Source organism: Talpa europaea (assembly GCF_964194135.1).
Source record: "Talpa europaea genome assembly, chromosome: 1".
NCBI lineage: Eukaryota > Metazoa > Chordata > Mammalia > Eulipotyphla > Talpidae > Talpa > Talpa europaea.
Genome location: NC_140073.1, coordinates 114430795 through 114445555, shown reverse-complemented (window position 1 = coordinate 114445555; position 14761 = coordinate 114430795). Strand labels below are relative to the sequence as shown.

The window sequence follows — 14761 nt, the reverse complement described above, 5'->3', positions numbered from 1 at the left end:
TTCCCAGCACTCACCCCTAAATTCTCTCCCTCTAGTTATGGCAAAGTAACATTGCAGGGTAGGGGCTTCCTCACCCACTCCAAGGTCCTGTGGGTATAATGGAACTTTCCACCGGTACTACACCATAACTCCCAACACTGTCATACATGCACTGGTGATCTTTTCAGATCTGAACAAGGCTGGGTGATTTGTGCCAAAGCAAGAAGGATGCTCACTGGCCCTACTATTTGTTATTGCTTGATGCCTGGCCCTTTAAACAGCCCCATGTGTACCCATTTTTTTTGCATGTATTGTAGTTACTAAAGATTTTGTCTATAGCCCTTTCTTTTCCCTAGCTTTGGAACCAGATCCCAGATGGAGGGCCAGCCACTAAATGGTTCTCTTGATATCCCCAACTTTCTTCCATATCAGCCACTAAACTTTGATGCACAAAACCTGCTCCTCACAGTCCTTCTCCCTCTGTGCATATCAGCTCATGCAGATAATGTCCCTTCACTTATAGCTATGCTGTGGCTAAGGCACATAGATTCTGCTGTCAAGTAAACCAATGACATAGCAAGTCAATACCTTCTATGAAAGTTTTGTGCAAGGTGGTGTTTTAATAGAAAGGGATACCCAACTCACCTGGAGAGAAAAGAAAGGTGGTCCTTAGGGAAAGATTTTGGATGTGGTAAGGCTTTAGCTAGGCCCTATAGTACGGTGGGAAGTTAGTGAGACAACACATCCAGGGAGGAGAAACGTCGTAAAGAAGAGGCACAGAAGTGAGAGCGAGAACATGGCATGTTTTAGGATCTTTAGTTAGGACTGTGAGTTGTTGTCACAGGGTCATTATTATTGATGGGGACAGCCTTTAATTCCTCTGAGGGCATCTGCTCAAAGAGCCATCTGATTGGGGTGAGGGTCCTGTCATATCTTCTGAGATGTTCAACTCCTCTTCATTGGCCTGGAGACTGGCTACATACCTACTTGTTTAAGAGGGGAGTAATGACAGGTAGTGGCCTCCTGGGATTTGTGTCTTGAAAAATCACATGAGCAGTGGTGTAAAAGGACCAGAGGAATGGCAAACTAGGCCACTGAGGAATTCCACCTACTGTCTCACCCGTGTGGTTGAGTTCAGTGCTGAAAGACAGCCATGGATACATTTTCCAGGTCAGCAGTGGCTATTCTTAGACTGTTTCCATATTTCATAATCCCCAGACTCTTCATCACCTTGTTTATTCTCTCCTGGATGTGCTCCAGCTTGTCAGAGTCCTTCTTAAAGTGGTTCTTCCCACAGTGGCACATAATTTTCCATCTTGAATCAGAACAGATAAACAGACATGCATCTCTCTGTTCTTAGAACCTAATACTGTTAATGCATTGATTATGTTTTAAATCAATAATATTGACAAAGTGTTATTACACATTAAATGTATTTTAATGAACCATAAAGTTATGACGTGGTACTGCCACAGAACAATTTTCCTGGTGACTTGCAGGATAAAATAGAACTAATTATTGAAGCATACTTTGAGCATACATTCTTCAATGTCTACTTAATTTTTTTTAATTGAAGTAGCATCAGTCAGCTTGTGTTGTCAATATTGACTTAAAAGAAAACTGGCAGTTTGTGTGATCCATTTGACTCTCCATTTCCTCTGATCTGACTTTAGGACTTTTCCTAAGAAGCTTAAATTAAGAATATTTGGTAAATGAGTCAGAATAAACTCTATTCACCTTAACTAAACCTCTATTCTCTCCTCAATGGGAACAGGTAGTTTGAATGATCACATGTACTTGGAAATGGAAAAGAACATTTATGGAAGTCTTAATAATTAGAAATTTTTGTTCAGTTTAAAATTTATTTGTCTAGATTCTGCTAATGTATCTCCTAGGTATATGTATGAATGCCTTGGAAATTATACTTTGTCAACTCTCCTACTATGGTGTACATATAATGCAAAATGTCTATAATTTCTATAAGGTAATAACTAACTAAAAGGAACTTTTTCACAGAATCAGTTAATAGGAAATATTATTTAAAAACCCAAGCTCTGTAATCACTTCAGCCTTCTGATAATAGGGGAATTAGGAGACCAAATTTATTTCAGTGGGAAACAATATTTTTATCAAAAAAATTCTTGATCTTTACACTGTATTCTTTATATGTTATGGCTAGAAGGAAAGAAGAAAAATTAAAGGTGGAAATCTTATAACAGCTAAAAGGCAAGACCTTATTCTTATTCCAACTTTGTTCTTTTCCAAGAATTTAGCTATTTAGGATCTCTTATAATTCCATTATGGTCTTAATGGGGATTTTATTGTACCTGTCAATGAATTTGGAGAGTCAGGTAGCAGGCAATCTGCATTTATGCACATAGGATGTCTTCTACTTGTTTACATGATTTTTAACCATTTTGTAGGTTTAAGTTAGTGTAAAAATATTAATTTTTTAATATTTTATTCTTTTTGATATTCTAAATTAAAAATGTTTTCATTTCATTCTTGGATAGTTCAGTGTAGGAATATAATTATTACTATAGCCTATAACCTTTTGAACTCTTATCATCTCTAATAGTTGTGTTTGTGTGTGTTTATTGGGATTTTCTATACACATAATCATGCCATTGACAAATAGTTTTTTTCATTCCAACCTGGGTGCATTTTTTCCCCTTGCTTAAATTTCCTTCAGTACAATGTTAGATAGAAGTGTTAAGAGTGGATTTCCTTGTCTCATTCCTGATCTTAGGGCAAAGTTTATAGTCTTTAACCATTTAGTGTGTTAAATGTGGACTTTTCATAAATATTCTTTTTTAGTTAGAGTAAATGTTCTTTTCCTAATTTGTTGAGAGTTACTTTTTCTTCAAGTATTGAATTTTGTCAAATACTTTTTCTGTGTCTGTTCATATGATCACATGATTCTATTAATATGATGCATTCATTGATTTTTATGTGTTAAACCAATCTTGCATTCATGGGTCAAATGCACTCAGTCATGGCATAAATTCTTTTTTATACATTGCTAGATTCAGTTTATTGGCATTTTGTTTAGAATTTTTTGCATTTATAATCATAAAGGGAGATTTGCCTGTACTTACAATATTTTTATTTGATTTTCATATCAAGGTAATACAGGATGTTCTCAAATAATGTCATTTCATTCATCATTTCATTATAATGCTGATGGAAAAAAAATTCCCAATGTTGAGCAAAATGACCTGCTTTTATTATGCATCATTGCTCTTAATATCAGTTTTCAAGAACTTATTAACAATGTTAAATGAAGACTTCACAGCTTAATGAGTTCACAAGTGTTCCCTCCTGTTTTGGAATGAAGATTCTTCTTTAAACATTTACTAGAATTCAGCAGTATAGCCATTTAACCCTGAGCTTTTCTTATGGAAATATTTTTAATAATTAATTCAACCTCTTTACTTGTTATAAGTCTGTTTAGATATTCTGAACTCTTCTTGAGTCTGATTCAATAGTTTGTGTTTTTCTAGAAAATTTGCCATTTCATCTACGTTATCTCATTTATTGCCATATATTGTAATTATTCAGGGTTCCCCTTAACATCTTATTTCTGTAAAGTTAGTAAGAATGCCCCCTCTTTCATTCCTAATTTTATTGATTTTAATCTTCCCTCATTTTTCTTGGTAAACCTAGGTAAAGATTTATAAATTTTGTTAACTTTTCAAAGTGCAAGTTTTTGTTTTTGTTGATTTTCTTTATTTTTCTCTTCCTTAGTTGGTTTATTCATCCCCCAATATTTATTATGTCCTTCCTTCTGCTTGCTTTTGGTTTAATTTGCACTTTGTTTTCTAGTGTCCTCAGGTGGAAGATAATGTTATTAACTTGCATTTTCTCTTTTTTAATGTAAGCATCTATAGCTATACATTTCCTCCTAAGCACTGCTTGAAAAGCATCCAGTATGTTTTGGTATGCTGTGTTTTGTTTTTAATCATCTGAAAATATTTGCTAAGTTCCCTGTGATTTTTTGTCTGAACACTTTGTAGGAGTATCATGCTTTATGAATTTTTTAAAGATTTATTTATTCCTGCATATAAGAGCTGGGGTACAGGCTAGAGATGCGGGGGGTGAGAGGATTCACCAGAGACAGAGAGGGGAACAGAACAGGCAGACTGACTGAAACACACTGCTGAGGGGAGTAGCTGGTTAGACTGGCGAGGTCTTCGCCTTGTGGAGAGGTCTTCGCCTTCTCTCTGGCCGACTGGGGATCGAACTTGTGCTGCAGAGGCTGCGGCTTGCTTCATAGTGCAGTGCTTAACCCCTTGTGCCACCAGGGAGGCCCGAATTTTTATTTTAGTTATTGTATTTTTCAATTCTAGACCTTCTTGATTCTTTTTTATAATTTCCATTTCTTGATTAATATTCTATGTTTAGTGGAATATTGTCCTCATTTCCCTTTAGCTCTTTAGGTAAGTTTCCCTTCAGTATTTTGAACATATTTATAATAGCTCACTTAAAGTCTTTGTCTAGTAATTTCAACATCTGGGTTTACTCAGAAACAGTTTCTGTTGACTACTTTTTTCCCTGTGTATGGGCCATACTTTCCTGTTTCTTTCTGTGTCCTATTTCGTGTTGAAAACAGATTATTTTAAGTAATATTATATGAACTCTGGAAATCAGATCCATACCTTATTCCCTCCACCTATGTTTTGTTGTTTCTGTTTGTTGCTGTTATTGTTGTTGCTTAATGACTTTCCTCAACTCTGCTGAATTCTCTGCTTGATTTACTTAGTTGTGGACAGATATTTCCTTAAAAGCCTTGAACCATTAAGTCCTCCAGTCTTTGCTGAGGGGATCTGGCAGGGAGTTTATTTAGCTCTCACTTTCTGCTTGCACGGAGCTTCAAGGTCAGCCAGAAGTGAGAGATTAGGACCTTCTCTGGTCTTTCCTCATCATATATACAACGCTACAAGTACACATGTCCTTAGAGATTTCCAGGAGTATGTCAGGACTTCTGCAAGCCCTCTAGGACTATCTCATTCCCTCACTCCATTTAGGTTTTTTTGTTTTGTGTGTGTGTACCTCAACTTCTTAGATGCAACTATTATTGATGCCTAAGGCAGTTGTGATGTTAACTAATTGCTGCTGTTTTTTTCCTGCCGCTGCCCTGGAGGTAAAAAGGCTGTTTTCAGGGAGAAATCTCCAAGTCAGGTCATATAAAGACAAGCTTTTTGAGTGGAGGTTTCCATGGAGCTGCCAAATGGGTCAAACAATGACAACTCTCTGGGGAACAGACTTTTGGGGCTACAAATCCATTCTTTCAATACAAGTGGCTGCAAGGTTGATGAATTTTACAACTAGCATGATTATAAGGATGTTGGTTTTCACCACTACCCTGAAGCTAGGGGCAGAGAGATGGAAATAAAGTAGGTTAAAACACTACAAAATTTGATTTCCTAATAGAGATTCAACTGTTTTTCTTGAATAAGCACTCCTTGGAGTTTTATAACCATTTCCTTAATTTCCAGAGTTCTCAAAAAGCTAATTTCTGACTATTTTTTTGCTAGTATTCTCACTGCTTTTAGAAAGGAACAAATTTTCAGTGTTCCTTAACCTGCCAATTTAGAAGTTGTCTCCTCTTCTTTATACCTTCTTTTTAATTTCTCTATTACCTAGAGTAATCGGGAGTGTTAGACAAGCTTGCACAATGATGAGTCTCATTAGGAAACATGTGATGGGTGTTTTGTATACATAAACATATTATAACTGTTGTAATTTCAAGGAAATGAAAACCTGTAATTTTTAAAAATTGAGGTAAGATTAGCGTATAACATTGTTTGTGATTTAGAGACACATGGTCACACCCTTCAGGTGTTGTTACCACACCACACCCACCACCAAGGCACCAAAAATCCTCCACTGAATTCATTGTGTTGCCTCCACACTTTGCTTTGCTCCCTTACGCCCCCTTCTGGTAGACTCAATTCAATAGGCAGATTTCTAGGATTTGTTATTGGTTGGGTTTTATCTGACTTTTGTTTTGTTTCTCTGTATTCCACATATAAGTGATACCATTGGTATTTATCTTTCTCCTTCTGACTTATTTCACTTAGCATAATCAGAAGTGAAAATCTTTAAAGCAGCAGCACCACCACCACTAGTCAATGCAATATATGTGTTGCTATGCAACTTCCTTTAAAGAAGAACCTTAGGGCATTCTCTTTGACCATTTACTCTCTAGGAAATTCAAGGCTACTGAACCTTATTATGTCAATATTTAATATTGCTAATTGAAGAACAAGAGATTCAGAGGACCACTGGATGCTCATGTCTACCCCTTTTGGTTGTTTAGTTAACAGGTAGCTCAGCAGACCTGAGTTAACTCAATGGAAGAACAGTACTAGAGACTTTGCTTTCCAGCTCCTGCTTGGTATCAAAGTCACTTTTTTAAAATCAGGAATCTCCATTGTTATGGATTCCTGCTTCCTTTCCCTAAAAATATGAGAGGGCCTCCCTGGTGGTGCAAGGAGTTAAATCTCAGCACTATCAAGCTGTGGCCAGCCACTGCAGCACAAAGTTTGATCCCAGGCCAGGGAGCTGACCCACATGGCGCAGCAGACCTCTCCTGCCTCGCCTGCTGCTCCCCTCAGCAGTGTATTTCAGTAGATCCACCAGTTCTGCTCCCCACTTTCATACCCCCCCCTCACATATCTGGTTTATATCCAGGTTCTTGTGTACATAAATAATAAAAAAAAATCTTTAAAAAAATAAAATATAAGAGCTTTATGAGGTTGGGATGTTTCCGCTTTATGCCTGCCCTAAGCATACTTTTTAGGGAACCTTGTCACTTTGATACTTCTGGGTTTGTATGTCTCCCACCCCACCCCACCCCAGCCCTACCCCCAGCACATACATACAGACTTTATAAATAATCTCCATGACACTGATGGGGTATGTGTCCATGCCCCATTCACATGAAGCTAATCATAAGAACTAAACATTAATGAAGTAGAGAAAATATTTTTAATGAATTGTGTATGTTCCAAGATCTTAAGAGATGTAAACATATTTGCTAAGCATCTAACCTTCATCTCTTAAGTATATATAATTTCTGTCTTTTCTTTTTCCTGCCTTTGAACATAAAGACTCAAATGAAAGAGAAGCCTTCTTATTACACCTATTTATTTCAGACTAGTGAACATGTCACTCTAGTAAAACTGTCATAGAGGAGAATGAAAACTAAAAATGTTCCATGAACGAGGCACTTCAGTAAGTACTGAGAAAAAACATAATAAACATAATAAAGTGGCCTACCTAGGTCAGCTGGCTTTCAGATTGGTGCTATAGCATAAACAGAATTATGGCAACTCTGAAACCTTAGTGATTGGTTTTCATGTTTGACTCTTACTTTTGAAGGTATCTCATTTAATATGCTTTAGTTAATATTGAACACATTGAGTCCACTTCATCTTCCTGGCTGTGTTCACTTATGCCTGGAACTTCTTGGGAAGGTACGCCCTTAATCCAGAGCAGATGGATGGAGGTGGCCACAGTGGCCCCAAAGAGAGATGTTGTGGGGTTACTTGGAACATGTAGCAGAACAGAATTCTAACTGTGTGCTCTGTTATCAACACAATTTTCCCTTAAGCACCCCTCCAAATCTCACAATGATGCCACAATCAAAAACAGCCATAGCTCTCTTGCCCCAGGATTTAAGCAGTTACACAGAGTATGCCTTACCTTAATGCTTTTTAAATAAAAGAAACATCGTTACTGTGAACTTTCAACATTGTCTGTTGACAACTTTCTATGTTCCATAATGTTGTATTCTCCATTATAACAGCCCTGTGAGGTGGGTTTTATTTGCCTTATTTCCATAATGGGAACTAAGAGTCAGATTAATTAAAATTTTACCTATAGTCTCACAGCTAAGAAGTGTTAGACCAAGATACAAAAACAAAACAAAATCGCCCAGATTTGCTTGACTATGAAACTAAGCAGTTGGCTCTGTGTGATGTTAAATAGTAGGCACCAAACACTCCACACTGCCATCTGACACCTTCCAAGAGTCGCAGACACTGCTCCAAAATGACACCATCTTTTTCTTGGGTGATAAATCTTACCAAGCTAATCGTAGAACTTGACATAAAGTGTCTTGATGTAAGACCTTACAGGCAAGTTCATGAACAGGTCGTGGTAAGCTTCAGAACTTCTGCAACCTAGAGCATCTTCCTCTCCAACCACAGTGTGAGAACTGATAGGCTGGCCAGCTTGCCAATTGCCTTCTCTCCCACTACTTTTTATGACTCAAAGACTTGCTTGTTTACTTTCAAAGATTTACTGAAGCCAGTAGGAGTTTATTAAAGTTTCAGTTCTAACTAGGTATTCAAGACTCTCCTGCTGGGGTCCTACCTTTGAGGTCCACTGGTATTGCTTTGGTTCCTTAATCTCCTAATGAAAAGGCAACTTCAAATAATGTTTCACAGCTCGAGGCTTTAGGAAGGGCACAGAGATAAACAGGCTTACCTGAGAATAAAGAGTAAGAAATGGAGGTTCTTTGAGAACCAAGTTCAGACTCACCCCTAGTCAATGAAGCAAAATAGCATATTTCTTCATATTCCAGAAACAACCTGTAGTTGAAAAAAATCTGTTTGCAAAGCATCAAAAGGAAATATCTGTTCTAAAGAGTTCTCTGATTTCCTGAAACTTTGCTGTTCAATCCTATCTACATACATGTTACTCAAAATTTCAGAAGAGCAATTGATAACCATCCCTTGACAATGAAGAAATAGATTCTGTTTATATTGAAATTTTTGTTCCCAACTCATCCAGTGATCTATTTCTAGTTAATGTTCAGTTTTGGTCATTAATATTTTTTAGCATCTAAGGGAGTGTATTAGTTCAGTCCTTAAAATGTTAAATTTGAAATACCTGGAGACAATTAAGAGGGAGAGTCCAGAAAGAACTTGGATATATATGAGAGAACTCAGGACTTGAGGGGCTGCTGATATGGATGCAAAAAACCCTAGTCTAGATGTGACTGTGGATATAAAGTATCTGCACAGAATTGCACCATGTATTGGTTGGTCTCTTTCATGGTTGCCTTAGACATCCCTTCCACCATGTATCCTAAGTTTTAGCTCTATTGTTTTCATAGAATTACAGAAAGCCTCATACTTAGAAAACTTTATTTGTACTGTGGTTTTGTCTGAATTGCTTTTTACATTCTTTCTCTTCCAGATGAACACTTTTATATCCTGCAAAGGCCAGCTTAGACTAACTTCCTTTGCAAAGTGGTTCTCCAAAGACCATTACCATCCCAAATAGAACTGACACTTCTTTTTTTCTATTCCTTCCACTAGGGCATTTATCACAATCCATTGTCATTGTTTGTGATCTCCCTAAATGTGTGCTCCCTTTAGCTTCTGCCCATTCATTTCTCTGTATAGGTAGCAGCAGGGTTCCCTCATGCCAACAACTCCTTTGGGAAAAAGAAAAAGACCTTATCGATCACTTCATACAAGACCTACCCCTTTACTGTCCAGCACTTAGGAAGGTTTCAACCAGTGGTCATTCCTGAAAGAGTGAAGTCTGGGCATCTCTAGCGAAAACTAGAGTAAGCTGTAGTGTTGAGAACAGAAATGTCAACACAAACACAGGCTAATGATTTATATTATTTTATTCAGATATTTTATCTCTTAGAGAGTTTTTAAAAGAAGTAATCTAAAATACAGTCTTTAGTTTACTTTTGTATAGGTTCATGTATTTGAAACTTTAGCTAATATTTTTCAGACAGTGCAAAATGGTGAAATCTTGGTCCTGAGATTTTTTTTTGTCTTGTCTCGTTTTACTTGCACTGATCGCTCACCTGCACAGCCCTGCACCTGGTCTTCCCTGAGATTTGTAGCTGCCTCTCTGGCCCCTGCTGCAGGGCAGCCACATTCTAGGAGTGATATATTTCCTGTTATAGGGTAAATTCTCTTTTATCCCTCCACACTCAATATTTGAGATCATGAAACTGTCTTTGAAGACAGCATAATTCTCACACTTGGAAGTGAGACACCACTGGGAAAAAAGAATCTAAACTGCAGCCCTTTTTAGGAAATTCACTTAAATAAGATAGGTATTTACCTATCTTCCCATCCATCTGTTTCTCGGTAAAATTAGATGTCAAAAATTTTCTTTACAATTTGCTTGGTATTGTAAATAAATCTTTATCTTAGGGAGGTCTACTTTAAAAAAAAAGAGTTAAAATAAACTAAGAAGTTAATTTATCCTTTTTTTCAGGATGCATCAATAAAGTTTAGGTGTCAATTATATATTAATTTACTTGCCCCAGACTTTTATTTCAAGGAATTTTTTGTTTGCTATTTTGCTGTTGTTGTATTTTAAGTCTGAATTTTCTTTAACATTCCCACTGTAGGGGTCAAAATAAATAATGTTATGACTTTAATTAAACACTATTAAATATGGACAAATATTTTAAAACACACACAACTTTAGAATTATTTGGTTTCTACATCCATTCCAAAGAACACCTGCACCCCTATGTTTATAGCAGCACTATTTACAATAGCTAAGCTTTGGAAACAGCCCAAATGCCCAAAAATAGATGACTGGATCAAGAAGATGTGGTACATATATACCATGGAATATTACTCAGCATTCAAAAAAGATAAACACATGCAATTTGCAGCAACATGGATGGAGCTGGAAGGAATCATGCTCAGCAAAATAAGCCAGAAAGAAAAAGAAAAATACCGGATGGTCTCACTCATAGCAGGAATCTAGAAAACTTAAATAAGGGACCAGGAAAATGAATAACTATAAGAAAGTGAAAATCAAAATCAACAAAAAACTATGAACCAGAGACACTTTATGGGGAGTAGGGGGCGGGGAGGGGAGGGATTGGGGTCAAAATAAGGGGGTTGCAATTGTATGGGGAATATATAAATAAAATTTATTTAAAAAAAAAGAATTATTTGGTTTCTAGTGTGCAGTCTTAACGACATACATATATAGCACCACACTCACACCACACCTCTGCTTGCACGAGATAACCAATAAAGCGTCTTTGTCTTTTGCTGAAAGAAGTTGGTATATGGGAACCCATATTGTTTCTGCTATTTGCGCCTTCATGGATATCTTCTCACTCTGCCAGTCTCTCCTTGCTCATTGTGAAAGAGCCAGCTTTAAAAGATATATTTTTTTCCCCTGCAGGATGTACATTTTATTGGAAACTTTAAGTACTTCTCAAACAGAACACAATGTTTTCAGCCAGGGCTCTCATGGCCTATAGTGAAAATCAAACATTTGAATTAGGGGCAAGGAGAGAGACAACATGGAGGAAGAGCGTTAGGCAACTTAAAGGATCTTGACACTTGTTGATAAGAGCTAGTTCCTTCCTTGGTCCCCTGTTTACCGCTCCTCTGCCTCCCCCTTCCTTCTCAGTGCCTTCCATGACTCCTCCCCAGCTGCTTCTTCCTGACACACACAGGTCAACACTTTCCAAACCGTTTTATCACACAACACTTTTAAAAAAAGTCATCGTGTGGAATAAAGTGACAGACAGCACAGAATGGATTGACAGACCACTTAATCCTGTGAGAAATGGTCAGCATTCAACCTAAACCCTGTTTATAAACTTAGAAATCACTCTACAGGATGTGTCCTCATTTACGTGCACTGTCATCTCTCTTCCTTTATTTTGCTTTTATTGAGGCACAGCATAAAATTTCACTTCTTCCACATGCAACAAAGAGAAAAGAAAACATGGACTTTTTGTTGTTCCTTTATTGTTTTAGAAAATAAAGATTTCATCATCTCTTTGATGTCCTCACTCTTTGTACTTCTTTGATTTAGGAAGCATCTGAGAAAATGAGACTCAGCTTTTTATTAAAACTTCCATTTTCAGCCAGAGATCCATAGAGAATAGGTTTATGTACTAGTAATTTTTAACATGCAAAGAGGATGAATAGTATCACAAATACACGTTGAATTTGTCTGATACAGACGAACAATCGCTACAGGATGATCTATGATAATGAAGGTCAATATGCCAAGATTTTGACTCATTTATGATCCAGTGACCTCTCCTGTCAATTCCTTGGCATTCTTGGTGTGGCACAAATTCCACACAGGCACATTACTACATAATAACCATGATTATGTACAGTGTGTTTTCTTATATTAAATGCAGCTTAGATTAAAAAGGCAATAGTGTTATTCTTCTTGCTGTGGCACACTCATTAACCTCTCTGGTAGCCAGACTTCCACAGAATGTAGTATGGAAAGCGTTGCCCCTGGGTACTACTTGCATCAGTTCATGAAATTTTAGTTTTCGCCTACTAAGCCATGTATCTAATAGTCACCACAAAATTTTTTTTTGATCTTCCCAATTTGAACAATACTTGGTTTTGCATTTCTGCACCACTGGCAGTATTCCCTGTGTGCCCAGAGAAAAAAAGATGGGAGAGAGAGGATAGAAGGAGGAATCATACTAATTCTTACATCGCTTCAGCAGATGTGTTTGTAGTGAATGATGTTAGGGGAAGTTCACAAAATCATTTACATAAAATTCCTTGTTCAAATCAAATATGGATATAATTTAAATTATTAATGTTAGGGGTCAGTAGAAATAAACAGGCTTTCCAGTGACATTTGGTAAATGGGACATGTGTTTTTGCTAAAAACATACTCTGAGACTATAAAAATAGTTACATAGTCTTTAAGTTGCCCTTTGTTTTGTTTTGGTGGGGTTTTTTTGCTAATATAAATTCTCAAATTATTTCCTGACTTTTCACATTCATGAGTTTACTTTTTCCTGGCCCAAACACCTTCTGCTCAGTGAAGGAAGTGGGCTGGGAGGTCAGTGGAATGTTATTAGGCCTCTTCGCTGGCATCCTGCTATTGATAGTGCTATTTACCTGTCTTCTTTAATGTCCGCTTTGGGGCCTAAATACAACCTAGAGTTGTGCTCTGAATCATAGAGACTATCATTTCTACCCATGGATCTGATTATTTCATATCATGGCAGGTAAATCTTTTTGTGGTAGCCGTGACCAGCGTCCTTCACCCCTTCCTACTGAGCAGAGTCCTGCCATGAGTGCAGTTTTATAGGATTTGCTTTCAAGCAAGCTTATGTTTCTCTCTTTTCTTGCTGCCTACCATGGTGTTCGAATAGTTTCAAAGAAAGCATGGAGAAATCTTCAAATTCCGACTGGCTAATAAATAACAGTGTTGCCGAGCTGGTGGCATCTACAGGCCTTCCGGTGAACATCAGTGACGCCTACCAAGATCCTCGCTTCGATGCTGAGGTAAGAGGGGCCCTGTGGTCACACTTTTGATGATTTGGCTGGTTAAAGCAAAAAAGCGGCTTCAGGGGCTTCCCTGGTGGTGCAGTGGGTTGAGCCAGCGCTGTGAAGCTGTCCGCAGCCTCTGCAGCACGGGTTCAAACCCGGCCTGCCTGGGAGATACTCACATGGCGCAGCAGACCTCTTCTTGTCTCACCCACTGCGCCCCTCAGCCATGTATTTCTGTTAGTCTGCCTGTTCTGCTCCCCGCTCTGTCTCTGGTGAATCCTCTCACCCTCCCGCACATCTGGCCTGTACCTCTGTTCTTGTATGCATGAATAAATCTTTTTTTAAAAAAAAAGCAACTTCAGATAGGTGGATGGCAATTCCTGCGCATCTTTCCCTGGTTTTCAGCATTGCTTACTGTTGACCGACAGGAAAACTTCCTATCCCTGCTCCTATTTCTGGCAAAGTGGCTCTCTGCTGTAAATTGATCAGAGGCTCTCCTGTGATTGGATGCACTTTATATTACATATACTCCTGTGCAAATATTCATGCATTCAGTGTATCCATGTACATTTTCTAGTAAGCTATGAAATACTCAGTAATAAAAATATGCTTGTAACATAGTTACTTCCCATTAGATGCTTGAACAGCTACCATACTTTAAAAAAATCCTCCCAAGAAACAGTAACTTTGTTGGTATTATTGTTAAATAGTAATTATATAGGTATATTGTGCTGACATACAGAATATATTGAAAATATAGATTTTGATTTGCAGAAGTTTAAATTCTAAGGTAATGTAGAGTTTCACACAGATAAATTCATATGAACTTATTAAATGTCTCTACTGGTGTGCATGTGTGGGTGTAGTTAAGAAATGGTAAGTTTCCTATTCTAACTTGCCAAGCTAAGATCTAAAGAGTAACGGTTGTATTTGCATGTGTGCATGTGTATATATGTGTGTGTAAAGGTAAGGAGGTATGTGTTCCAGGAAAAGCGGAGCGAACTTGAGTTGGGGAACTGAAATGAGTGTATATGGCTTAAGGGGTGAGTGGATAAGGCTCACTCACCTTGGAGAGGGAAAGACTTTAAAAGCCTTGTTAAGAAGTACTTATTTTGGTCAACGGGAAACCAGTAGCTGAATTTTTAAATGGGGGAGATGCTGGAGTTGTATGGTAGGAAGATGGTACTGGCTATAGAACAGAGAATAGAGCAGTAATATCAGCTGAATACTTGATGCGTGCACCCCTGAGAGAGCTGCTAACAACTTGTTTTACAAAAATTGAGAGCTTGGGAGATAGCCAAGGACTCAGTGCTAGTCTAACTCCAGAGCCCTTACTTAAAACCATTTCCTGTGTTGTCTGCAGTGTCTGGTCTGGGACATGGCAGTAGAGTCTCATTTATAACTTCAGTGAGATCATATTTGCAGATTTCTACAGGGAAATTCTAAATTCTTAAAATTCTCCTCCTCTTTGTAGCTGCCTGGAACCCTTCCTGCAGGCTACATCCTCCACG

The 14761-nt window shown here is 37.7% G+C and overlaps 1 protein-coding gene across 1 annotated transcript in view; it reads left to right on the top strand.

Annotated features, from left to right (window-relative positions):
- Positions 1-14761, top strand: part of PDE11A (phosphodiesterase 11A) — a gene marked incomplete at its 3' end in the record, with an annotated part of 328181 nt that overhangs the window by 125297 nt on the left and 188123 nt on the right. Inside the window, exon 6 of the mRNA XM_084238078.1 lies at positions 13133-13265. Coding sequence (XP_084094204.1) covers positions 13133-13265 — 133 coding nt within the window. The remainder of the gene's footprint in view (positions 1-13132; positions 13266-14761) is intronic.